This window comes from Embiotoca jacksoni, unplaced genomic scaffold (genome assembly GCF_022577435.1).
Source record: "Embiotoca jacksoni isolate LCO1_2020_lvr unplaced genomic scaffold, fEmbJac1.0.p SCAF_6, whole genome shotgun sequence".
Lineage (NCBI taxonomy): Eukaryota > Metazoa > Chordata > Actinopteri > Embiotocidae > Embiotoca > Embiotoca jacksoni.
In genome coordinates this window covers 14,328,621-14,355,334 of record NW_027185414.1, presented here as the reverse complement: position 1 = coordinate 14,355,334, position 26,714 = coordinate 14,328,621, and the positions used below count along the sequence as shown (strand labels likewise).

The 26,714-nt window shown below is 38.8% G+C and overlaps 2 protein-coding genes across 2 annotated transcripts; both read right to left on the bottom strand.

Annotated features, from left to right (window-relative positions):
• Positions 1–49: 49 nt before the first annotated feature.
• lipca (lipase, hepatic a) lies at positions 50–9,667 on the bottom strand. Its single transcript, XM_069173807.1, has 9 exons — positions 9,586–9,667; positions 6,603–6,781; positions 6,168–6,347; positions 5,911–6,028; positions 5,511–5,744; positions 3,956–4,198; positions 2,097–2,211; positions 1,416–1,634; positions 50–680 (listed from the first exon to the last, which is right to left on the bottom strand). The coding sequence occupies exons 1-9, from the start codon at positions 9,665–9,667 to the stop codon at positions 527–529; spliced, it is 1,524 nt and encodes a 507-aa protein (XP_069029908.1). The 3' UTR covers positions 50–526.
• A 3,638-nt stretch (positions 9,668–13,305) lies between these two features.
• aqp9b (aquaporin 9b) lies at positions 13,306–26,714 on the bottom strand. Its single transcript, XM_069174323.1, has 6 exons — positions 26,550–26,714; positions 25,596–25,722; positions 22,404–22,541; positions 22,122–22,240; positions 20,576–20,793; positions 13,306–15,915 (listed from the first exon to the last, which is right to left on the bottom strand). The coding sequence occupies exons 1-6, from the start codon at positions 26,649–26,651 to the stop codon at positions 15,756–15,758; spliced, it is 864 nt and encodes a 287-aa protein (XP_069030424.1). The 5' UTR covers positions 26,652–26,714; the 3' UTR covers positions 13,306–15,755.

Here is a 26,714-nt window from a genome sequence, read left to right as displayed (position 1 = left end):
CAAACACAAGATAGTATAGAAAAGAACAGAGTGAATGTTTATTGCTCTGGCATGAGTTTGATCAAAAAGTGTATTTATCAGGTGTTATTTTCAAAAAATAATGTAGATTTTTAAGTAATAACATCACATAATTTAAAAATAGCACATTTACACCGTTTAGAATTAACGTCATCAGAGGGTCACTGAACTTCTGACTGTGGTTAATATTTGATTTGAAACTTTCAGCTGCGACCGCTGAGGACAAACAGAAATCTGGGCTGGTAGTTAAAACATCACTGGTTGCTTCAGGTGAGAAAACAATGCACATACAAAACATGGCTTATTAAGAAGTTGATCTCATAATCAATTATGTTTTTTGTAAACGCAGTTTGCAATAGTTGCTTGTTGTTTCCAGTCTCATTTTTCCAGGGTTCAATTCTCTTCCAAAACTTTTACACTATTCACAGTTTAGTGAATCTTACTGACAATAATTTCTAATTTCCTCCTTGAATCTGCACAGCCTCACCTCAGTGATCTTCCAGACCGTTCACCGGAGATCTCCAGTCTGTTGCACAGATAAATCAGTCTTGAATTTGTGCTTTCTTCTGCGCTGTTTCGGTGTGTCTTCTTTACAGCGCACAAACGCTTTATCTTGAGATACTTCGACATGTCCGTCATCTGCCATGGCACAAAAAGATGTCCTAGAAAACAAAGACAATGTGGCAGGTTAAACAAAGAGAGAACAGTGGAGTGAGTCAGGCCTTGATAATGAACCATTCACATTCTGTGTGTGGGGAAACAATCCACTAGATGGCATTAAAAGGCCGTAATGGTGTGGCTGTACTGTAGAGGGCGTGTTGCATCTGGATGAAGCAATATATTAGTTTACTCTACATGAAATGTGACCACCGCCTTCAATATATTCATAAATAATACTCATGTAGTGATGATCCTGTGGTCTAATAATGTCACTCCAGCTGCTTCTGTGCCCTCCCGCCTTGCTGCACAGGGCATTTATTCATATAGAGAACTTCTGAGATACTTGTAGTGTACGTGACTCGCTCTGTGTTGTGACGCTATACGTTTCTGCTCCACTACATATCACAGTGGTAATATAATTATGTCTACTTCATTTGTTTTTGATGACCACCCTCTAAAATACACACACAGCTTTAACAAGCATCTCTTCAAAGAGATTATCAAACGACTAATTGACAAATAGTATAAAAAGGAAACTAGAAACATCCTCATAACACAACAAAGAGGCTGAATAGCTGACAGCATGTGTGGAGTAAAGCAAATTTTCAGTTATTGGTGATGATTTTGTACCTGTAAGATTATGAATGTGAGACGTTAACTTGTACTGGAGTATTTTTACATTGAGTAAAAGGTTTTCACTTCTTCCCCCACTGCTGCCTTGTTACAACAAGAGGTACCTGTCCTGCGTGTCTCCTGCTTTGATGCTGATTTTGCCCACAGTCAGCTGTGGTTTTCTTTTCTGCCTGCCCCAAGGAATGATGGTCTGCACCCGGTTCCACACGTTCTTCCACAGAGCCGGTCCCTCCCAGTGCAACTTCAGCATCATCAGTTCCCCCAAGTCTCGGTCCAGGGTGATCAGGAAGGTGAACGTTGTGTTTTCTGAAATGTTTTCAGTGCTGGTGGGGAGTTTAAAAAGGAAGGATGGAAACAGAGCAAGTTCGATTAGAGTTGAATTGGACATCACTGTTTGTTTATCACAGTTTCATTATCATTATAATCCTGCTGCTGTGGTGGACAGCAACTAAAGCAGGACAGCAGATGTGACTTCCTTGCACTGGTTTGCCTGAGGCTCTTTGCTACACAGAACATGAAGGATAATACAGTTGTCAGGAAATAGTGTCTTGTTTAAATTATTTATTCCATCATCCCCATTTATAGTTCTCTTTCATGCAGCAGCTTGAGTTGTTTCCATGTGTGTCAGCTGCTCTCCTTAACTGGCTTTCTTTGTTTGTAGAGTTGAGAGCCCAGCTGCATATTGCATGTGTCAAGGAGTGTGTGTAGATGTGATGTGATGTAAGCCTGATGGGTGTGTGTGTGTGGGGGGGGGGGGGGGGGGGGGGTGGTGGTACAGTACTCACAAGGTGATGGCCAGGTCTCCACTCTCCTCCTTTGTTCCAGTGAGGGAGATGGTGAGCGAGGGCTTGATCCTCTCCATCTGATTGATGAACTGGATCCTGAACTGGTAATGATAGACTGCAAAAAGGAGCCAGAAGCAGAAGGATAAAAAGAGATGATCACAGAAAAAAGACTGCCAACACAGAGTTGTTTTTTTTTTTTCTATCTGAACCGTTTGTCAATCTGACATATGCAGTGATTTAAAAAGTGCACATAATATATGAATTAAAATCTCGAAGTTTTGATGTGTGCCGGAGAGCCAGTTTGCAAAACTATGTAAAAAGCCACACTGTCACATCTCTTTATATCATAATACAAAAAGAGTCACTTGTAATCTATATGTTCTATATATTCAGCCCATTTATCTCACTGTTTCTCAGTGTAGAAATACTCTATTACATGTAAAGCCCATACACGAGGATGTTTTTACTTAAGTACAAAAGAATCAACATTAAAATATAAAGTACCAAAAATATATGTGCGAGTTATGCAGATTGGACAATTGTAGAACAATGCAATGTATTATACTATTGGATTATAATTATTGATACAATAATGTGAATACTTTTCTCCTGCAGCTGTTTAAGGTGTGGCTTTAATGACCTTATATATAATGTATTTATTGATTATATTTTATATCGTTATGAATCTGCAAAGTAACCATGAACTAAAGTAATCATAGAAATATCTTGGAGTAAACTAACATAAATACAAATACTTCAAAACTGGTCTTATAAACAGTTGTTTAGTAAATGTTCTTGGTTGCTTTGCACCACTGCTGATCCCAGGTCAGGTCTGTTGAGGCTGAGTGTGGAGTGCATTTTTTTTATTCTAACACTGGGGGCACCAAAGCCTTACATTTTATAAACCAACACAGCAGCTTTACAGGATAACACTGATATTGTTTTATATTTTACTTTTTGTTTGCAAATGATATCAAAAGACCAAAACTAACAATGTGTTTTGGTGCGTCTCTGAATTTTCCAGCTCCAGACAGGTGTTCTCACTAAAGATGTAAACTGCATCACACATGCACACGCAATATATAGTTTACTGCATGTTAGTGTAGCAGTTAGCAAATGTCACTCAGAACAAAAAAAAAGTACATATATTATTACATTACATTACATATATAATTACACACATATATATATATATATATATATATATATATATATTATTACATATTACATATTACATATATTATAAATAGTACATATATTAATATACTGGGAACTATTGTAAGTAGCGCATTAATATGCATCTATTGCTGTAGGAGTAATAAACGGGTAATAACAGTGTATGGAGGACTGACTTGAGCTAAACTTTAATGTCCATGTTCATCATAATAGTGCAACATGTCACTGAATGTCATGATGAGGCTCACTGAGGTGTTTCGAAAATGTTTGGAAAACAACGGTGCTCTACGACAGGAGAATGCTTTGCTATATAATGCTTTGATTACACAGGCAAAAATAAAAAAATACTTTTATCAGAGAGCCTTTGCTCTTTTTTTTAATATCCTGTTTTAATTTGTTTTTGTGGTTGTTTTATACAATCATTGTGTTGTTAAGACTTGTTAGAATTCACTTGTTGTTTGGTTTTACTGGCTTATTTTCTGGCTACAAAGTCTGAGAAGGCTGCACAAGATGAGGACATATTTTATTAAAATATTTTAGAAAAATCAAATCATGTATTTAGGTGATATTGAATATTTTTGTGGTGTCAACAAAGACTAAAAAGTGAGATTATTATCAATGACAAGACGTTTATAAATGTATGTTTAGGCTGTTTGGTTGAACTGATCAGGACAGCTACATACGTTTGTAAGGCATCCGGGGTCGTGTATTCAGGTAGAGCCTCTTGCTGTTGCCGTTGTGGACCTTCTTGATATTGTAGCCCAGTGTATTGCAGCGATTCTTGCGACAGTCCAGACAGACACCTTTCTCAAAAGCGTTTTTGTCGCTGCACCTGTAGGCCATGCTCTGCTTGTCTTTATTCAGCAGGGAGTCAATGAACAGATGGACAGACCGTTCGTGAGCACATTTCACTGTTTGCTCAAAACCTGCGGGAAGAAATAAACACATGGTGAAAATTGAAACTGATTTTCTTTAACAACTTGGATCTGACTTTCAACAGAGCATGGTGTGGCTTTAATCCCTGTGTCTGACCATTATTTGTGGATTGAGTTCATTATCACCAAATCCTGGCATCTATCAGCCTGTTCTCCTGTCACATCTCTGAGAAGTGCCTCATTATGCCTGACACTGGTCTGCTCTTCAAGGCCTTTCGTCTGAGTAGAGCCTCGTAGCCTGGAGGCAGCTCAGCTCAGAGGGACGGACAGAGTAAAGGCACATGTTGTTCATTAACTCCTGAGGATGACAGATGCTTTAATGTGGTTCTCACTGTCACATTATGAGGATGTGTTTTGGACTGAGAAGCAATAAAATCCCAGAGCCACTTCTGTTAGACTGGAGGGAATTAAATGCATCTGACTGAACACAGAACGAGAAACTGTCAACAAGCAAAAGATGAACAGCCGCCCAAGATATGGCTTCTAAACCAGTGTTTTGAGGTGACAAGACCAATTAAGAAAAAAAAAGTGTTATGATAGAGCACAAAGAGGCAAAGCAGTAAGCCTTTAGGCAGCAGAACACCCTGCTCTGATTGAAGGTGGGTTGTAAATGGCACAGAGGTACCAGTCAGGAAAAAGACTGAACAAGAACTTCCTTTAATCTAAAAAAAAAAAAAAAAAAAAAAAAAAAAAAAAAAAAAAAAATCCTCATTACAGACCTTAATCACACAAAATGAACTTTAATATTCATTAAAATTGTCAGTTTTTATCTGGATTTGTTTTAGAAAAAAATGGAGAAATGTAAAAAGTTATTGAGGTTTAGTCTCATCACAATGTTAAGTTTAGTTTTTTTTCTTCTTTTTTCTAAGTAACTGGATGGAATCACTCACAACCAACCTAAAATTATACAATCTTCAAATATCATGATCCTGTGCTGTGGATGAGATGCTAATTAAGCCACAACCGGTTTACAGAGATTGAATCCTGATATTTTAGCTGCCAGCTGATCTTTCTAATGCTGCCATTAAGCTCAAATCTCCACTTTCCACAATGTCATTTGGATTGTGAAAATATCAAAAACCGATAAAGGAAATGCTGTGATGGCTGCTGTGAATATATATATATATAGTCCCCAGAGGATAAACCAGAGGACCTTTTCCTCCAACCTCACCTGCACTGTTTTATTGCATCACTACTGCAATAAAACGTCATTATATGTGGGGTGTACTTTTCAGCTTTTAAGTTCATATATTTCTGTCATACATCGTTTTCTTAGGTGTTGTAGTGTGTGTATTCATCATACCGAGGAGCCCGTACTGGGATATGTGCTCATAAATGTTTTGCAGGTCACATCCTGGTTGGAAATCTCCTCCATTAGGGTAAAAGTCATAATGTGCCACAGCCTGCTTGATGCCCACACTGAGGCCCATACGTTCATGGGTGAAGGTGTGGATGGCATCCACAAATTCTGCGTCATCGGGAGACAGTCTGTCTGTGGGAGACATGCCTTCAAACAGCGGCCCAGCTGGATCAAGACCTGGACAGATGCAACATGCAATCAAGAATCCGCTGGTTTTCGAATACAACATATACGTTAGTTATTTGAAAAATAATCCTTTTGCAAATTATGTGTATTTTGGCAAGTAAATTCTAAATGTGAAATATTGCACAATTAATACATTTACACTGTGAAAAAAACTCACCAGTGATTCTTCCAATCTTCTCGGCGCCTTCTAAACAGCTTCCAGCAAATCCAGAGATGTGAGCGCCGAGGCTATAGCCAATCAAATGAGCTTTTCTAACTGGGAACTGAAACCGGTCCTGTTGGGGATTTATCAAATGTACAATAAATTTTGGTTATTTACATGCAAGGTGGTTTATCATGGTTCTTCAGTAGATTAAAATAAGGCAGGTTTTTCTTCATTCAAATGCACAAAAATGTACATAATTTTCCTCTGACCTGAAGAGCATGCAGCATGTGAGCTATGTCTTTTCCAACGGTGCGGGTGCTCTGTGCTGCTTTGGGGTAGTGCTGGTGAGCCAGTAGCAGCCAGTCGGTGATCACCACATTGACGTCTATTAGAACTGTCTTCAGAGTTGTGGCTAGCCTGAGTATCCAGCTCTCCATCACACCATCCACCTTAAGAACAAGAGGCAAAGATTAAAATGTATTAAAAATGTGAAAGCGTAAAAAAATAAATGTACCTTCATTAATCTTTGATTTTACTAACTTTCTGCATGTATTTCAGCATGCCTCTATTGGTCCACTCCATGATTTCTTATATAAATATATTTGAGGCTTTTGAACAAGTTTCCTTTCCTGTAGTCAAGCTCCATGTTTTGTATTCAGTGGCTAAAGTCAGTGAAGTGTAAGGAAGGCGGGAGTTGACCTTACCGACCACCCGTGAGTGATGATGATGAGGGGATTACTGCTGTTGAAGCCACAGGAGGTGAGAGTGTGCAGCTGCAGAGGGTCCAGTGTGCAGGTGTCCTCACCTCCCAAAAACAGCCTGAAGATTGAACCGCTGATGTACGGCTCGTTCACCCTCTGGACTCCTCTCTGCTCTGTTTCCACTACAACGCAGAAATCAAACAGCAGAAGAGTTATCTGTTTGTTCTTCATGATTACTCTGCATATCAGAACATCCCTAGGTACTGGCTATGTTTATTTTAAGGTGAATAATTACAAATAAATTCACTTAATCTGTCCACTCAAGAGCAGAAGTGTTTTAATTCATGCATTGTTACTACTATCTGACAGTAAATGCGCAAAAAAATCCCAACAGCCACTTCTTGCTCAGGCCAATTTGGACTCTCAACTGACTAACGCCCATTCAGAGGCACTTTGCTGTGCCTCCAGGTCATGAAGACCTCTTTGGCAGACACACACAGATGACACACAAGAAGTTTCTCCAAGTGAATCTCTGCCAGACTCTTCTCCAAATTTCTTACATAAACTTCTCCGCCCTCACCATGTCTGAAACCACAGCTCAGAAAGCTCCCACGGAAACATCACAGATCCGTATCCAAAGAAATTCATCATTACATCTCCTTTGGTTTGTAAATGATTCATGTTCAGCATATTTATTTTTCTTCAATGATAATGTTAAGAATGCCAGAAACCCAGGCGCCTAAACACCCAGTGATACACTTGCCTTCAGATGAGTTTTGGTTGTTGATATGATAAAAACGTCTCAGCAGTGAAAGTAATAGAAGTTATCATTAAGCCATCATCCATCTTCCATCCCTCTGCTTATAACTCCCACATTTTCTTTGGTGTGTCTCTTCTCTTCACTGTGATGACGGTTGAACAAATATGAACATGGAGAGCGATTAAAAAGAGTCTGACTCATTGCTAACAGAGCACACACAAACTATAATTCAAAAAACATGTACTGACTAAACACTGAGTGTACTTTAAAAAATGCTTACTGTCATTAGCACAGTGCTACTTTGCCATTAATGGAAAAAACAAACGCAGCAGTGTTACGTGCGGTGACTGAGGAGCGGCTCTCTGTTTAACTCAGCTAAGTACAGAGAAAAGTAGCCTAACTTAACATGACACTTGATTAAAGGAAAACTTGTTACTAAATGGCTCGTGAAATTTGCACAGTAATAACCCCAGAGTTACGAGACAAAATGGAGTAACAAACACAGAATTAAAGAAAAATGACAACTGTAAGAAATTTTAGAGAAATAAATTTAAACTAATCTGAAATATAAATCCCAGCAATTGTAAAAAAAAAAATAATAATTCAAGTAGGCCTATTACACATTTTTCAAATGTTTTTTTTTGCAAAATTCTAAAGTAATGCATGAAAATATATTTTTCAAGATTTAAAATAGACCTACTTGAGACCACAGAAAGAACAGCTATTCATATACTGTTCACACTGACAAGATTTGACAAATTGATTGATATGCCATCTGAATCAAGGGCATTGAACAGACTCACAAAATATATATAGGGTGAGGCTAAGGCAGACAAAAACATGTTTACAACCTAAAAAGCAGTGGTCTGAGTGGGGCGGTACTCAATACGTGCAGGATACGCCCTTCTGCATTTGACTCTTTGGTTGAATGTGAGATTTTCTTGCACATTACCAATCTGCCGCCACTCTCTCCTCCCTCTCTCCATATCAGGTTATCGGAGTGATTGAATAAACTACATTACCCAGGGGGCACTGCGCGACGCTCACCTATTTCCTTTCCCGCCTGCCTGTCTTTCCTCTGTTGCCTTACTTCAAACCGATAATAATGACAATGTCAGGCTTTGCTCCAAAGCGGAACAAGGATAACACGAACAGACGATGAAACAGCGGAGCTTCAAAAGTCCAATCTTTCCCAACCAGAAACAACAAGCTAACGTTAGCACCACTGAGCCTGTGGATGTATCTTAGCCACAGCTACTATCACACTGTACACTAAGTATTACAGCATCGTATTCTTTATTAATAACACTGTTTGTCCTCTGTTTGACTTTGACACAAGGTCCAGCCATTTACCAGGTTTTGATTTAGTCTTGTTAATCTAATCTAATTTAAAGGGTTGTCCCTGAGATGAAATACATTTAAGCTGTGGACGTCAAGCACAGCTAAGTGGAAATCACAGAATATCACTTAATTCAAACAAGGCACCATGTTTTAAACAAACTTTTTTTTTTTTTTTTTTTTTTTTTCACAACCAAAAACAGTGTGGGACTGTTTGACTGTGCAACTTGGGTCAAAATTCATCTTTATAAGAGTTAGGTTTTGGGTCAGGTCATAGATAAGCACATGTTGTGCAGCTGTGCTTCATATAAACCAGAGGTTTGTTTTGCATTGTAGAGGAGAGCAGACAGTATATCTTGGATATTTCTGAGTAATGTCTAAGCCATGAAATACTGAAATCTCATAGTAAATACTTAACTCAGTGCTATATAGTTTCAGATAAAAAAAGATGCAAACATTTTCAAATAAAACTAATTCTTTGTAAATTTAAAGGTGAAATTTAAATTCAAAAGGCTAAAATCCCAGTTTTTACTTTGTAGTCTGTTTCCCCCTTTTTGGAAACTGTCATCAGTAGCTTGATTTAAATGACATAATTTACTATGTAACTAATGAATGAACTGGCAGCAAGGCCTGGCTGACTGGGATGTACACAGTTAGATTTAAAATGTACTAAAGTTTTCATATTTAAACTGTAAGTCTGTCACTCCAAGTGCTTCAAATCTGCCAGTCCAGTTCCATACAAAACACCAAACTGTCAATCAGTCAGCTATATTCTTGATTTTTAGGTTTTTCATTTATCTATCAATTCATTCATTAAGAAGTTTAACCAATGCAACAAATTGCCTTTTCCCATTTTTTTTTTTGGATGATCATTTGATATATACTTACCAGCTCTGTTTCCTTTGATTTTCTTCCCCTCATTGAGATGATACATTAAGAGCAAACACAACAGGATTTTGGCCACTGACATGCCGACACTTTGGTAACTCCTTCTGAACCAGGAGTTGCAGGTAATGTGGATTATGAAGGGGAGATCTTTTTGTCTGCAGATGGAGAAGTTCTTTCAAAGAAGTAGCATTTCTGTCCCAAGGACTGAAATCAGATCATTTTACTGTACTGTTTAGATAGAGAGAGGGCACAGCCACAGTAACGATTTATGGATAAGGGGGATGTAGTCGTATCCTGATTGGCTGGGGGCCGGGCTGTGTAGATCGAACACATTGTGAAAGAGTAGAGGTATGGACAGGGAGGGATGTGGTATAATGTGCTGAGTGTGCCACAAAGGTAGAAAATGACCTAAGATCCTTGACTCAGTCCCTTTCCAAGTCCACCTATTAGTACAAGAAATGCCTTTCTTTATGTGATATGTAGTATTTACATATGTGATATTTATATATGTAGTATTTACAGGACTACCTGTTTCAGACTAAAATTTAGTCGGTGGACAAAACATGAACGAGTGAGTCCATCCAAGAACTAAATGTGGGAATTCTCCCATTGCTGCAACACTTGTTTGAACAGTTGAAATGCAGCTCTTAATGTACCATGTGCAAACTAATAATAACTGGGTTAAAAGTGATTCATCAATGGATCAGTGCTGCACACAGTGTGGATAAAAACACCCGAGACATTGACTCGTTTAGATCTGATTATGTTGTATCATAACAACACAGTAAAGCATCAGTACTACAAGGATTTCCAGTTTGAACTCATTGACCTCTAATGAATAAATAGTTATATCCAGCGATCAGAAAATCAATCATTTTAATGATAAATAACATTCGGGCATTCTGTTTCAGGAAATTATTCATAAATTCAATCCCAATTCTCATCTGTGTTTATGACCAGTGAATTACATGTTACAGGTTACATCTCCTTAAACTGGACTGTTTTGAAATATCAGTTTGTGTGCGGTAAATGGTGTGAGCAAGAACACTACACAAACAAGGTTAGTGTTCGCCCAGTGGTCACGGAGACCTTTCGACAACACAGAAGCAGGTCTGCTACTACTTTTTAATTCCTGGACAGAAAAAAAAACCTGAATTCTGTTTTTCCAAACAAGTACACAGACGCTCAGTCGCCTCTGTGCTGGGCTTAACCTGTTCAAATTTAACTGGATCAACATCTATTTTTTTGTTTTTTTTGTTTTTTTATTGAATCAAATTATCTTAATGTGTACTGGGTGTTTAAGCAGCAGACTGTCTTGTATTTTGTTGACTTTTAACCTTGTTTTGACGTTTTTATGTCTGATAATTGTCAGAAATCCGTCAGAAAGTTACTTTGCAAATTATAGCTCCTGAAGAGAATTGCCTTTTAAATTGTTCTGACTTGCTCTATAATTTGAAAAAGAAAAATAATAACTAGGAAGAAATCTAAAATGGAGCTCTAATTTCTTCTAAACAGTAATAATAATAATAATAACTTTATTTATGGAGCACCTTTTAAAAACAGAGTTTACAAAGTGCTCTACAGAGAAGCAAAGCATAGTCATACATAATGTCAATACCGGTAAACATTTAAGAAAACAGGAGGCAAAAAAGACCATGCCACAAAGGTAATGAATACAAGAAAACCAAACAAATAACCAAAACGAGCAAATGGAATAGAAAACAAACAAATAAATAAATGAATAAAATAAACAAAAACAGGGGAACAAAAGAACTGCATAAAAGGACATAAAAGGACGATATCACTTAAAAGCAATTCTATAAAAATGTGTTTTAAGAAGTGATTTAAAAGAAGTTAATAATTCTGCAAGCCTTATCTCCTCAGGTAGGTCGTTCCAAAGTCGAGGGGCAGCTAATGGCAAAAGCATGGTCACCCTTTGATTTAAGTGTCGACTTTGGAACGGCCAGAAGGGCCCCACCAGAGGATCTAAGGCTGCGAGTTGGCTCATATGGGGCTAACATTTCAGTAATGTAGCTCGGGGCCAGACCGAGGTGGGCCTTAAAAGTGATCAACAAAATCTTAAAATCAATTCTAAAACCAACCGGGAGCCCGTAGAGAGAGGCCAGAACTGGAGTAATGTGATGTCGTCTGTTAAAACCAGTAAGAAGCCTGGCTGCTGCATTCTGGACTAGCTGGAGGCGGGAGATCGATTTTTGGTTTATGCCAGAAAGGAGGGAGTTGCAGTAGTCGAGTCGAGAGAAAATGAGTGCATGAATTACTTTTTCCAGGTCAGAGTCTGACAGTATGGGTTTGATTCTGGAGATGGTTCTTAATTGAAGGAAGCAGGACTGGACCATTTTTTTTGTTATCTGTGTTTCAAAGCTTAACTGAGAGTCAAACATTACTCCCACGTTTCTGGCAACAGGTTTTAAATAAGCAGACAGGGGACCAAGTTCACTCTCAATGAGACTGGCGTTATTGTTTGGGGAATTGGACAATATGACTTCTGATTTTGAGTTATTGAGCTGAAGAAAGTTTTGAGCCATCCAACAGTTAATGTCAGAGAGACAATCTAAGACAGCAGCCAAGCTCTTAGTAATCTCAAATTATTCCTCGCCTATGATGGAGTGTCATTATTTAACGCTTAAGTCAAATTACAATTAAATCCGCTCTGTTCTATTTGTTGTACAATATGTGTTCTTATGTCGACTTCTATGATTAAGGTAATATATAAAAGCTTTAAATGCATTTACACCAAGGCGTGTATATTATGACGTCTGTGTGATGGGTTATACTGTAGAAGGCAGTACTGATGAATCACTGTATTTTTCCCTATTAGATATATTTATAGAATACGTCAGTATAGAGCCTTTTGCTAAGTCTCAAATCAGGTCAACGTTTACACACATATAAACACGCACAGATGCATCGTTTCCATAGTTCAGACTTCAGTGAGTGTCCTCTTCTGTTTGCCAGTTTAAGCTGGAGCAAAATACACTTTTAAACTGAAAACATGTTCTTTAAATCCTTGTTTCAGTCCAGCAGCAGAAGGGTTGAAGTCTAATGTGTGATGTGGCATCTGCAGGTGAACAGTTTTGAACAGCGAACATGATGACCCATGTGTGTTCATATGTGTGTGTGTGTGTGTGTGTGTGTGTGTGTGTGTGTGTGTGTGTGTGTGTGTGTGTGTATTTGCTTATATGTCTGGGCACGGGGGCTTGGAAAGCATTGAACCGCAAAACACTCTTCATCTATTCTCTATGAAGTTACGTAAGTTTCTCACTTGTCCTCTATTAAATTTGTATGTATTTCTGCTGTGCTTTTGCTGCTTGTATTAATGGCTGATGATCATTCATAGGTTTACGTGGATGAATGCCCTGAACCTGAGAATGACTGAAGGTTTTATTTGTAGAAATAGTGCCTGCAATTGGCTCATCATAGCTTGTTTGTGTGTGTGTACTTGTGTAGCTATCTTTGTGAGGACATGTTGGTCGATCCTCATCTCCTGATACCTTCAAAGAGCCGTATGACCGTTAGGACTCGGTTTTAGGGTTTTAAGTTCATGTTAGGGGCTATCAGGAATATCAGTAAGGGTCCTCATATAGATAGCAATGTATTTGTATTTGTGCGTGTTTCATTCAAATATCTGTTGGAGAGAACATGAATTCAGGTTCAAGAATTTGAAAAAATCTGGATCAAAAAAGAGATTTAAAACAGGAATTGTCTCAAATAGTGTAATGGTTTATTTAATATTTCTTTGTTGTTGTTTTTTTTATATTTTCCAGAATCCAGATTTCAGCGTGCAGTGAAAATAAATTGATCTCAATTGAAAAACATTTATTAACAAGCAACCTCTCAGATCTCCACATTTGCATATCATAAAATATCGTGCCATCATATATTGTAACATCTCTAATCATTGATTCTTTAAAACACCTACATAGCAAGCATCAACAAACAAACTTCATTCAATATTAAGATACACTGAGCAGTGTAAAAGAAAAACTGGTGATTTAGACACAGATAGGTGAGAAGATAATCTTTGGATACCACTACTGTATGTTGGAAAAAGCAACTGAACAAAAATGACGAAAAGATCAAGATATTCTTCCTGCGTCTCGAGACAAAAGCATTAACATCAAAGTGTAGGACAAAGTGAGAAAAGTACCAAAATATTAGCGATTTCACTGAAAAACAGCTGAGTAGATTCAGTGTAACAAAGTCCAGCTGCTTTTTGGGGCTGTAATTATTCAGATTCAGACGGAGGCCACAGACAGTCCAGGGTTTGGGCACACCAACTTGTTTTGGTGAAATCAGGACCAATTAATGCGCTGCATATTTAATCCCGGACATCACAGCAAAATCACTCTTTGATGTTTATGCCAACATTTCTTTTCTCTTTCACAAAAGTAAAACTAACAAAATCTTAATTTAAGTGATTGTCTCTGTGCCAAATACGTGTCTCGTGTTTTACATAACCACTGTGCTGCGGAAAAACAACATTTAGTACGCTACAAATACAGTCTCACAATGAATGCATTCAACTGACAACAAAGATCCACATTCACATCAGAACATTTCTACATGCTTCCTGTTTTCTGAGAGTGGTGCCTGCAGCATTCCTCAAGGCTAAGTTGAAGTCCTTTCACTCTAAAACAGCGTTTTGACACTGGGGTTGTCTTTGCAAAATTGTGCTTTACTCTTCTATTTTCAAGCAGTGTTGTTCCTTTTCTCGTTCAATTTCCACTGTTGAACTTTCTGAACTCATGTTTTATCAGACATTTTAACCTCAGCTCTGATGAGTGTTTAATGTAAACAGTTACAGTCAGTGTTTGCATATTGCTCCTGATACAGCATGTGCACCGACTCAAACAAAGTACATCAAGGAATTCAGTGACATTTGCAGAAGTATTTGCTGAAACAGTGCTCAAAGTGTAAAAAAATGAATCTGTTCTGGGGTTAGTTGTAGCAGCTGGTGTTTTAGCTGACACTAATGTTACATCCACAGGCTCTTTGCTACTAGCAAGTAGTGCTAACGTTGGTTTGCTGCTCCCGGCCTGCCTAGTTCTAGTTGGAAAGGATTCAATGTTCGAAGCTCTGCTGTGTCATTATCCAACTCTGTTCTTGTTCTCTTTGTGCCCGTTTGGAGCCAGGCCAACATTATTGAAAGGTTAGTTAGACTGGCATTAACAGAGAAAACAGCCAGTGAGAACCACAACAGCTGAGCGTCACATAGAGCCCCCTGGGAAATGTAGTTTAGGTAGGGCCCTTATAAATGGCTCAGATAAGCTGATTTGGAGGAAAAAGTATCACAAGCAAATGTCCCGGTACACCTAAGAGCTAAATGCAGGACTGCGTCCCGGTGAGTGCCGGCCCACTTTGAGCACTGTGCTGGAAACAAAGTAAACATTTTTTAAGCAATTTTATGTCAAGTTATGGCTTTTCAATGTATAGATTGTCTGTAATGAGAAATTTTGTAATCCAGCTTCATAACAAAGGTTCATGTGTCACAAAATTACTAACATGAGTGGAAAAAGTAAGCAAGACCAGTATAATTATTTAAGGCTGGATTTTCTACATAAATGCATCATTTAAAAAAACCTACACTTTAAAGCAATAAGTCATCAAATTTACACTCGTGAAAAAGGATGAAGTGAAACAGAAAAAGAAAGTCGCTCCACAAAACAAATCTGCAATAATGGCTAAAAATATTATAAGTTGCTTCATTTTCACATTAAATCGACTGTTTGTTAAGTGCTACATTTATTTAATGCCCGTTTGTTAGGTCAACAGTTGTAAAAATATAAACACTGTACAGAAACTTGGCAAACAATTCTAACAAGAGAGGATGATCCCAGTTAGGAAAGAAGAAATTAAAAAGAATACTGCACAACTATGATGCAGAAGAAACTCACAAGGGTGTAATATTCTGAAAAGCCTGAGGTCTAAAGATAAAACCTGACACACAGATAGACCTCACATTTTACACAAAGAGGCTTTAAAGGCTTCATAAAACATGAATGCATATATAGTATATGTATGAATGACCATGAAACTGTTTCTCAGGTTAATGGTTTGTATAAAAAAAATTTTTGTTGCGTAAATATCTCAAACTGCTTTTCTACATCAGTTTGTTGTTGTGTTTCTTCAGTCTACAACCCTTAAAATTTTTAACTCATAGTTATGATTTCATATTTGTCCTGGCCGTTGTTCTCCTGCTTTTCAGGCTCACGCTGGTGCAACTCGATGAAGAGAAAGTAAATGCCTGCACCAACTGCTCCACCTACCATCGGCCCGGCCACAGGAATCCACCACCAGCAGCCTCCAGCTCTGCAGGTAGGACACATAAACATAAATCATTATGATGAAATATAAATTAACAACAAATATTTGTGGTTATTCACAGTTTCCTGCCCAATTTAACCCTTAACCCACCGCTGAGCGGTCCAACACACAGGCCCTGAAGGAGCTTTGCTACGTATACGATTATTCAAGCTGCATCAGACTGCACAGCTTTAACAGATAGTGTACAGTACAAAATATGAGGCATGGAGGGCAAAGGTTTACCGGGGGGAGAGGGGGTGGGGGTCCAATGTAACACTCATGTCATAGAGTAGATGGATGGAGACAGGAAATGTCCATGTTAAAATGTGAGCGTTTAGGTTAACAACAACACAAGACAGCTGACTGTAGAGTTGCTCACGTCAGTTACAAAATACTATGCACAAACAATATAAGATTATTGGTTTAAAGGAATAGTTTCATACTTTTTTGTTGGAACCGGCAGGTGATTATCTTGGCACGAAGACTGGAGACAGAAGAAGCAGCTAGCCGACTCTGTCCAAAGGTAATTAAATCTACCTGTAGCTCTTAATCCCACCAGTTAACATGTAATATTTGTTCTGGTCCAGAAACTAAAGCATAAAAGAAACATTGGAATTGTAGAGTACAGCTTGACCCTTACTAGAGACTTAAAGACAGGATGTTTTGGCCACTGCTGCTTCACTTTTGACCCATCTGATATTTCTGTTTTGAATCTGTCTCTCGCAAGTCCTCCAATAGTTTATTAAATTGCTACGGCACTGTTATGTACACTGCCTCTACCGTGTCTGTGTTTCTGTTTCTATCATCCCACCTTAAACAAGTTATACACTGTAGTCAGAGATTACAGTAAAGTCTTAAGGAGCTCGGTTTGTTAGACCTCCTGCATGTGTCCTCTTTGTCACTCTGCCCCCCCCTCAACCAGACTCTTAAACTTTGCATGAGGGAGATTAGAGCTTTGCTGGTTAATGTGGCTGCACGGAGCCTTTAAAGCAGGTGAAAGGGCTGCAGTTAACACAGCTGATGCACAAGCCTGAGCGTAAACAAGCATCCAAACAGGTCATCTCTCTCTCCTGTTTGCATTCAGGAAGTAGACTAGAGGCAGGAGGTGGTTGGATTATAGACTTTAATCTACAGCTGCTGCTAAGATGATCAGGCCAGCAGACAGACACCCAGCGGGTCACATTGAAACCATGTGTACATGCTGAAAAGAAATGTAATGTACAGAAATCCTGCAGCCTCACTCAAGCTTTTTTTTTTTTTTTTTTACATTACACTGCATTTTAAGTATCTGTGTTGATATAATAAATGTAAAAGATTACATCAGATTTAGTGCATACTTAGATACTAAGAGTTTATCTGTGCATTAGAGCAGTCTTTCTTTATATTTGTAAAGTCGTACGAGCCATCTGGCGCTAGTTACAGCTGAGAAACTGTTTAAATGTTACTTTCAAGTTCGAAAAAGACTTCTGCTTTTGAAAATTATTAGTTGTATTGAACTTTTAAATCAGATCTGCACTTAAAACGGTCTTTATAAAGGCACCATCATTATCCAAGCAGTGTTTTGTTCTCAGCTTGACAACCACATCAGCCACTCTCAATACATTTAAGCAGTGACATGCACAGACACTTTCAGGGGCAGGGGTTAAACAGATTGGTCCAGGACAGGGCCAACAATGATGGGGTACTGAGGGCAAAGGCACAAACCGCATGTACTTTCCACCAATCAAAACTGAAATAGGCAGCAAACCAAAGCTGTGTTTGGTAAAAAGGTAAATGCTGCCTTTATAATACACAAAAAGTTATAATTTCTGCCGGAAAGTAGTACGGTCAGAAGGTAGTGAAGGTTACAGTAATAGAGCCGCGGAGAGCTCCCATCAAACTACAAAGTTACTTCTGGAAAGTCTCCACTGCAGAGTTTTAAGAGGTGACAGAGAACATGTTTTGAGCTTGATCAAAGATGTTTTGGTAAACCAGGACAGCGCCGACTTTATCCAGTTGAGGTTGGAGGAGAGTGGAAGAAACATTTGGAGAAGCTAAACGTGACTCTGGAGGCTCGAATCCGACAGCATCTAATTGGCATGAGTTCACCGGAGAAAGCTCCTCAGTGGAAATATGCCAGGAGATGATTAGATCAGAAATGGAAATGTTAAAAGATTCAAATATTTTAGGGCACAACAGTTGACGTGCCTTTTCGTTATTATAGAGATTTTGGGGAAAGAAAGTTGGAACTGACACAAGAGCCCGTCCAGCTGATAGAATCGTCATTGTTATCATTAGAGCCTGAAAAGAGTGACCAGCTGAAGAGGTTCTAACTTTCCTGGGATCACACTTTGTCTCTGCAGGTACTAAAGCTTAAATCAGCATGGAGGAAGGGAGACTCTGCTTTGTGTTACTCAGTTTAAAGAAGAACAGCAGGGTTTCTGTCCAGGTCTCACAAAAGCCCTGAGGACTCTATAAGTTTGCTTGGACAACCTTTGTGTGATTTTATAACTTGGATATGTTCTCTGAGGCGACCTCTTTAAGTATGGTATAAAAAGTCTGCTGTGGTGAACCATTTAGTTTATGTACATGTAGCATGACAGCTTTGTTTGCACTCTTGACAAAGTCCGAAGTTAAAGTGAGACGGGTGCAACTTGTCCCCTCTTCTGTTTGCAGCACACAGAAAGTATCTGAAATGTGCATTTCAGTGGCATTAGACTGGCTCCTCCTCTGTGTTATTGCTTTTTTTTATTTTATTCAATTGTGGCTGCAGTTTGGAGTGTTGGTCAAAGTGAGGTAAAGTTTTTTTTGTTTTTTTTTTACCATGGTGATAAAGAAAGAGCAGAGACAAAACAAGCTCTCCCAATTTCTTTGTGCAACTTAAGTTTCCAGATGTGAACCTGTCCTGTGAATGAATTACGCAGATTGAGACAAAGGAGCAAAATTTTCACAGCCTCAGAATTCATTATAATCCCATTAAAGGGGCGGCTAAAACACACCTGCTGAAATTTCACTTTCAGTGTCCGATCAAAGGATAACTCAGCAGCTGATGGAGACTTGCAAAAGGATCAACCAGTCTGAAACATGAGTGTTCATATCAGAGAAGTCTGAGCTGAAGTGCTGGCTCAGCACAGTGAGGTCACTGTGTCCACAGACAGGTGGACCTGTAAAGATCCATCAGCTGGGGAGACATGTCCGTGACTCCCTCTTCTGTTGTTCTGCAGCATAACTCAGGTTGGATGTTTAACCTCCTCGGATAGAGTTTCTCTCCAACTGTGTGCAGCTTCTTCCTTTTTTCAATCCACTGAACCGTTAAATAACTTTGTTTCTTCTGAAACCATTGCAAGCTCAGCTGTTCACTTTTCCTGGCTCATGCCCTTCTGTCGGAAAAGTCTCCAGGATTAATGAAAGGATTTAATTGGATGCTGCGGGTGTTGTATTGTTAGATGGAGCTTTAGCTTGGCTGGCTTCGCTTCGCTTCGCTTTGCCAGCAACAGAAGACAGATCACATATTGTCGTCTCCCATCAGTCCTCCCAATGAAGCCGAACTCAGCATGCAACTCATTGGAATTGTGTCACTTGATGACAACTGTGGCTCAGGAATGTGGTGAGCATCCGTCCAGGTAGATAGCCAACAGCTTACTGAGCGGCTGACATGGTGTTGATTGATTGACAGGGTAGCCATAGCAACATTGATATAATGTTTCAGAACATATCAGAATTTCTGTTGGCTCAAAGCTAGCATGAGAGAATATGGTTAACGATCTGTTTCATTTATTGCACAGCAAAGCAGAAGTGCTCTTTATGTGCATAAATTACATTTTTATGAGTCACTATAGATTTATTGATTATTAATCCATTTTTAAAAATAGTTTGCAGACCCCATGACAAAGTGTCATGGGCCCTTTGGCATCCAGGGGCCCCATTTAGGGAACCACTGCTCTAAAGGGTAAGTGGGTCTAGCTAAAGAATGGACGGACCAACGTTAATGTGGCAGTACATCCTCTTTTGTGTTCAAGTGGTCCAAATCTTAACAGCCTTTAACAAAAGATGGCAAAGTTCATACATACTAAAATTTCTAACTTGTGTTTTTTTAAAAAGTTTTATGTAGCTAACTGCAAGAGCAAAATTTATGATAATCTGATCAAGATGTGATGTTTTAGCGAGCATAAACGAAACATCAACACAAAGTAGGACTACAAGCACAACTGGGATGTCAAGGGGAAGAAAACCAGACTGAGCAACATACAATTGTGCCATTTCAGTAATGAAGCGCTGAATATTTCATATCTATCTGCATGGAATCTCTTCCTGTTCACTGAAATCCCACAGCCCTTTTTCAAAATGCAGGAAATACACGCAAGGTCTTTGAAATATTAATTCAAATTGTCAAGAGAGCAGAGATGGTGCTACAAATTCTGCTCTTTACATGGGATGAGGAAGAGCAGCCATTTGGTTTCTTACATCACACATCTACTATGTCTCAGGCGCTGGTGAGTGTAAATGTTGCAGCAGAAGATGGACCAGGCAGGCGGACTGAGTTGTTTCTTTTTTCTTTTTTTTTTTCTTTTTTTCATGAATCTTCTTGTTCATAATCTCAACATGACTCTGGATAGTAGAAACTTTCAAACACTGTACTGAACAGGTGAAAGCAGCCAAGTTTAATTTTCTCAATCAGTAAAAGTACCTGAAGACTTCCATGCCCCACCCAGCCACAGCCGTGAAGAACCGCGGGCCAAGGTCTCGTGCCGGGTTGATTGGATAGCCACAGTTCAGACCCATGGACACCCCGATGGCCATAATGATCAGGCCGATGCACAGAGGCTCCATGCCTTTTGGAGCGCCAATATTCTTCCTGTCAGTGATGGCCAGGATGCACAGGACCAGAACACCAGTTGCAATTACCTTAAAAACAGACACATCAGGAATTCAGCATAACATCAGTTGTATTCAGCGTAAAACGTTTTGTTTTTTTTGTTTTATTTTTATTGCTACTTTTGAAAGGATGGTTTTGAGCTCCCTCATCTGCCATGTGTTTTATCTAAGCTTATTAAGGGGCTTCCCCTTTCCCCTGGTTTCAGTCCATATAAGACAGCTTTAATATACAGCCCCATATGGCTGTTGATAAAAAAAATTAAAATAAAAAAAATAGTACAGAGGTACGTAATTTCACCTATTATAATACATCAAGTATGAGTTAAAAATGTTTATTTTGTTTAATTTTACAGATTCTAATTTGACGGTTTTAAGACACCCAGTCTGTGATCCAAATGCCCAAATACCAAAACACATCATAAGAACCTACTGTTATTCTTTACAAATGTCGTAATAACTCATAACAACAAACTGTAAATTTATTGATTATACTTCTAATGGTATTTCTGTTTATGCATATATATTGTTATGCTTGGCCTAACAAGCAGCTATATATCACAAATACAAAAACTAACATGCTCATCTCGCCTCATACACATCCGGAGCAGATGGTCTCAGCATCGAGGCAGAATTGTTCATACATCCGCGAACAATTCACGTGTCCATTTCTTCTCACACTCGTGCCCACGACTGCACTCAATGCGAGCTCACGTCTCTGTATGCTCTAGTGATTTCCATGTACACAAAGTTTCCTGTTGGGGAAATCTTTGCTATCTCACACCAATAATTGAATATAAAATAGACGGAAAGCCCTTCAAAGTTAATATTTCACGTGAGACTCAAAATCACATTTTACTTTCATGTTATCGTTCAGTTTACATCGTTTGTAAAAGTATATAAGACAGTCCATTTCCTTAACGGGTACGTTAGACAAGATTTATATGTAATGGAGAACAATTCTTTACTACAATGTAGGTCCTTAAATATATATCTATAATATCTATAGCTTAGCATCTTGTGACACCAGGTTTTATATTATGTATAACCTGCATATCATGCCTGGTTTTCTTGATTTACATCTTTTTTTTGTTTGTTTTTGTCTTTTGGATTTTTGTAGTGTCTGGTTGTAGGAATGCAATACTGTGAAACACTTCATCTCTTTACTTCCAAGTGCTCCCTAAGGTAGTTTATGCTTAATCTTATTCAGGTATAGCACATACTCAAGATACATCTACTGTTTATCCACAATTTATGCATGTTTTTTGGTTGAAAACCAATTTTTTTTATCTATAAGTGATGTTTTAAAGTCAATAAAATGTAAATCATGAAATAGATTACAAGTAAGTCTTAAGCCCTACCTGATCAACAAAACCATTTAGGACTGACAGATGTTTTGCAGGATATGATGCAAATATGTTGGCTGTGGCGTTTTCACCAGTGACGGCAAATTCTCCATTCGTAAAGTCCATCAAAGCATCTGTGGAAAATGAGACAATAAATATGAATTTATTGAGTTATGAGCAACAAGATCCTCTTATGAGTCATTCATAAAAACAGTATTATCTGACAAATATATCCAAATTTAACAAACATTGGAGACAGTTTTTTGGTAGTTATAATATTTAGACATTTAAACCTACCATAATACAACACGTATACAGCACAGGATCCAGCAAACGCCCCCAGAAATTGTGCCACCACATACGCAGGGAACTTCTTCAGAGGCAGCTTCCCCAGTATCACCATGGCCAGAGAGACTGCAGGGTTCACGTGTGCCCCTGGAACAATGCAATAAAAAGCAGCAAAATGAAGTACTGTTTGGATAAAATTTACACAACGCATAAAAGAGAGGACAGTGCTGTCTGGCCAACCTGAAAACGTTCAGATTATTATCCCTTCAGACAAAGAAAGGCAGCAAGCAGATGTTTGGCATTTTGCATACCATTAAACTCCTACTTAACTGTCAGACTCACCCCCAAAAAAAGTTAATTCAGCAGAACCAGACATATATTTTTATTTCATGCATTCTTCTACCTCGTTAAATAAATAGCATTCTCTCTTCACTGTAAAGTAGTACTCTCTTGTACTCAACATTGACATTTTTTTATGCAGCAGAACCTGTCGACTGACTAACTGATTGATTAATAATTTCAGCACTAAAACAAATCTAAAACATCTGAGACCAAGGTGATGGAGGTAGACGTTTTAAAAGTTTCTTCTCTTACAAGCTGAGATAAACTCAGTGTGCAGAGGATTAAAACATTCAGAGACAGGCTGGCTGATCATGTCGTACAGTGATCAAACCTTCTGATGGTCATTGATTCATTTAAAAGTTTCGGGATACCTTCAAACAAAGGGCACTGGGTTTGTGTGCCTTCAGAGTCGATCTGTTTTCCGACATTCTGCATTGTCCCAAAGAGCCGTGTTTGAACACATTCCAGCCAATTGTTACTGGGCTGTGATGGCAGTGTGGGGTCATTTATTTAACACTCTGGGATCTTGGCTTTGACCTTGATGTGGTAACACCACTGGGGGTATCAGCCATGCGCCCATTGTTAATCTCCCCGTCCTGTTCACAAACACTGCCCACGACAACCAGCCAGACCTGCCTGTCTGAATTGCATCTGACATAATCTGCTCAAATCTGCTTAAGGCACACGTAGACTGCAGGTCATTAGAGTGACCATGATGTGTCACACTTACGGTATACTGTCATCTAAAATCTCAGACTACAAAGTGAAAACAATTGTGTTTTCTTCTCCTATGGGGCTGCCCTGCCAGGGAAGCCTAGAAAGCCAGACTTGCCACACCTGACCCCCCTCCTCTCCAGAGACCCATGCCCCAGTAAAGCTCATTAGTCCAATACCTATGATCATCTTCAGAGATGTCGTTGGACAGAAGCTTCCCACTGAGCGGTGGACCCCAGGGCTGAATGGCCCAGTCATGCAGCAAAAGCTCTCCATATATTAACCTCCCTGTCCTCAGGCTTTTCTACTACTCTTCTGAAGCTTTACAACTCCTCTTATTAAACATGTAGCCCGAGTGATCCTGAACCATGATCCGGAGTGATCACAACCATCATCCTATCAACAAAATAATGTTCAATTCCCAGTCAATCTGAAAATGTTTACTAGATAGTGTTAAACATCTTCAAACACACCAAACATACCAGTTCTTCTAAACCACTCACAGAGACATAAGTCTATATTAAAATGACTTTTAAATGTTTTAAAAGAATACTTATTTACTTGAAAAAGATCAACACCACTCTCATGTCTGTCTGTGAAACATAAAGCTACAGCCAGCAGTGCTTTAGCGTAGCTTAGCACAAAGAATGTACACAGGGGGAAACGGTTAGCCCGCCCAAAGTGACCAAAAAAATCCAACTATGGCTAAAAATCCAAATGAAGCAATTAACATATTATAGCTTGTTTGTGTAATTTGTGCAAAACCCAAAGTGTGAATTAGTTGTCAGACTATCTCGTCCAGGACCACTACATTCATATAACCGCTTACAATCAAGAAACAGTCAGATATGTACCTTAATAAAACTGCAAATAGTCACTTTTATAATTCAGGTTTTGCAGAGATTAACCAAACAAGTAATAGTAGTAATAATAGTAGTAGTAGTAGTAGTAGTAGTAGTAGTAATAGTAGAATTGAGCTTCAGGGGTGCTGCCAACTGCTCCCCCTTGTTTTAAAAAAAGTAATTATGCCATCAGACACCACTAGATTTATCTAATCCCTTGTTATAGCTCTGATGAGGCTTTTTCTCCTCACAGGCGTGATGAAATAGCTATACAACACCTCGTGGAGTCTGTACAACCCTTGACATGCCGAATGCCTTAATTTCTGATAAATGAACCATTTTGGCTCAGAAAGCCCATGAGAAGCACGGTGACATTTAACACTATCCCTATCACTGCTGGCAAAGCACAGAGTGCTCTTCTTGTAATCCTCGAGGAATGCGTGTCCCATTTGGACATCAGGACACAATATCTCCAGCCTTCAAGCACATTTTGACCACCATTAAGCTGAAATTCAGCCCACTAGAGAGCGAGTAATTAAATAATGCCACCAGGTTTACCAGGTTTCACTCATTTTCACATTCGTATCAGTAATTCTTACGATCTCGGTCAGAGAGGAGGTTTACTACATGCTACGCTCTACATAAATGCAAGTATATAGTTATATACTTATACTTTGAAGATGGGGACAACAGTGACACAGAGTAACCTGGAGGAGAGAAAGTGCAATACAAAGGCAGAGAGTTTACACGACATCCATGACCAAAGATCGCATCTCCATCAAACAAACACTGAGAGGCGACCTTTGTCACCAGCTTGTTTTTGTACCTTTTTGAAGGCTGAAATATTAAGAACTATACGGTTGTTGTTTTTTCTTGAATCTCTTTTGCTAAGAAACCATTGAACAGAAAAAACAACTGAACTAATGAGAAGACAAACTGGCAACAAATTGGCACTCATGTTGCAACTGCATGCTGACAGACAGCTGAAACACTGGGGCTAATCTATTAGTTGACAAACATTTAATCAGCAATCACTTGAATAATTTATTAATTGTTAGTTGTTTTCTTTCAAGCAAAATGCCAAATGTGTCTTAGATTTAATGTCTTATTATGAAAATGTGTGTTTTTCTTTGATTCTGTCACTTTAAACTCCATATCTTTAAGTTTAAACTGGAGTTGTTGAATGAAGAAAAATAATCTACAGAATACATGAGAGTAAAAAGGATCTGTAGTTACAGTAGTTAAGAAAGTGAATGGTTTAAATATATAATTAATATGAGCTGCACATGTGAGTGAGTTTTACCTGACACCCCCCCTGCCATGTAGACGGCCATCATGACTCCCAGAGTGAAACCAATGTGGATGGTCAGTGGCTCCCCGAGAACCCCTTTACTCAGCACCGTTTGGGCCACTGAACCGCATCCAAAGAGCTGGGAAACAGACAAGAACAAAAACACAAAGAGTGGAGGTAGAATGGCTCATTGTTTTTAATTATTCCAATTATACCCGCCATTAACACTAGCCCTCTTGTCCACCAAGAGCCTCCGACTGCCATAGACAATTTGTCCAAGTTGGAGCTCGAAACAATAATTAATCCCCCACTTATTAAGTAAAAAGCACAAGTAATTTAGAGGGGGGAAAAGTGTGGAGACGTGAGCAGTCATCCAAAAACAAAAAGGGTTCCTTGTTGGAAGCTGCATCCCTCCTCTGATGGTGGATAACAGGCATTAAAGCAGAAGTGACAGGTGGAGATCAGGGTTTACAGGTGGAGGCGGGGACACTTCAGACTACCAACACAATAATTTAAAAGCAGACATCTCCTTAAATGAATGAAATGAAAACAGGTTAAAAGAACTGTCCTGCAAAGTGAACTACTCGTTTTAATTAATGTAATCTCATATTTATTGTTATTCAGAAGTTCATAATTGTGAAGTAAAGATATAATATATTTATAATCCTTCAAAATGAGTGGACCAGTTGGCCTTCTCTTTTGGGTGAGTGGTGAGGAAATGAAACAGTCCCATATCAGTCATATCTTATTATGATTCCTACTAACAGTCTGTCAGGAGCAAATTACATCTGAGCACATGAAAGAGAGAGACTGTTATTTCTGGAATATCCTCTCTGTTAATAGAGACATATGAGAGACAGCAGTCAGAGTCCCCAGAGACCCAGTTTGACACCTTATTAGCATACTGGTTCACATCTTTAAAGCGGCTGTTTAAGCTGGATGACAGGTGCAGAGGGAGGTACTCACTATCAGGACAAATATCCCCAGAAATTCCGCCAGGAACTCCTTAAAGATGTCCCGCCTCAGGCCAAATTTATCCTTCATCTTCCTCCTGCTCTCATTTTCCATTTTTTTTTTCCCCCTGCGGCTTCTTGATGTCTTCCTCCGACCACAACAAACAGCTAACAACTA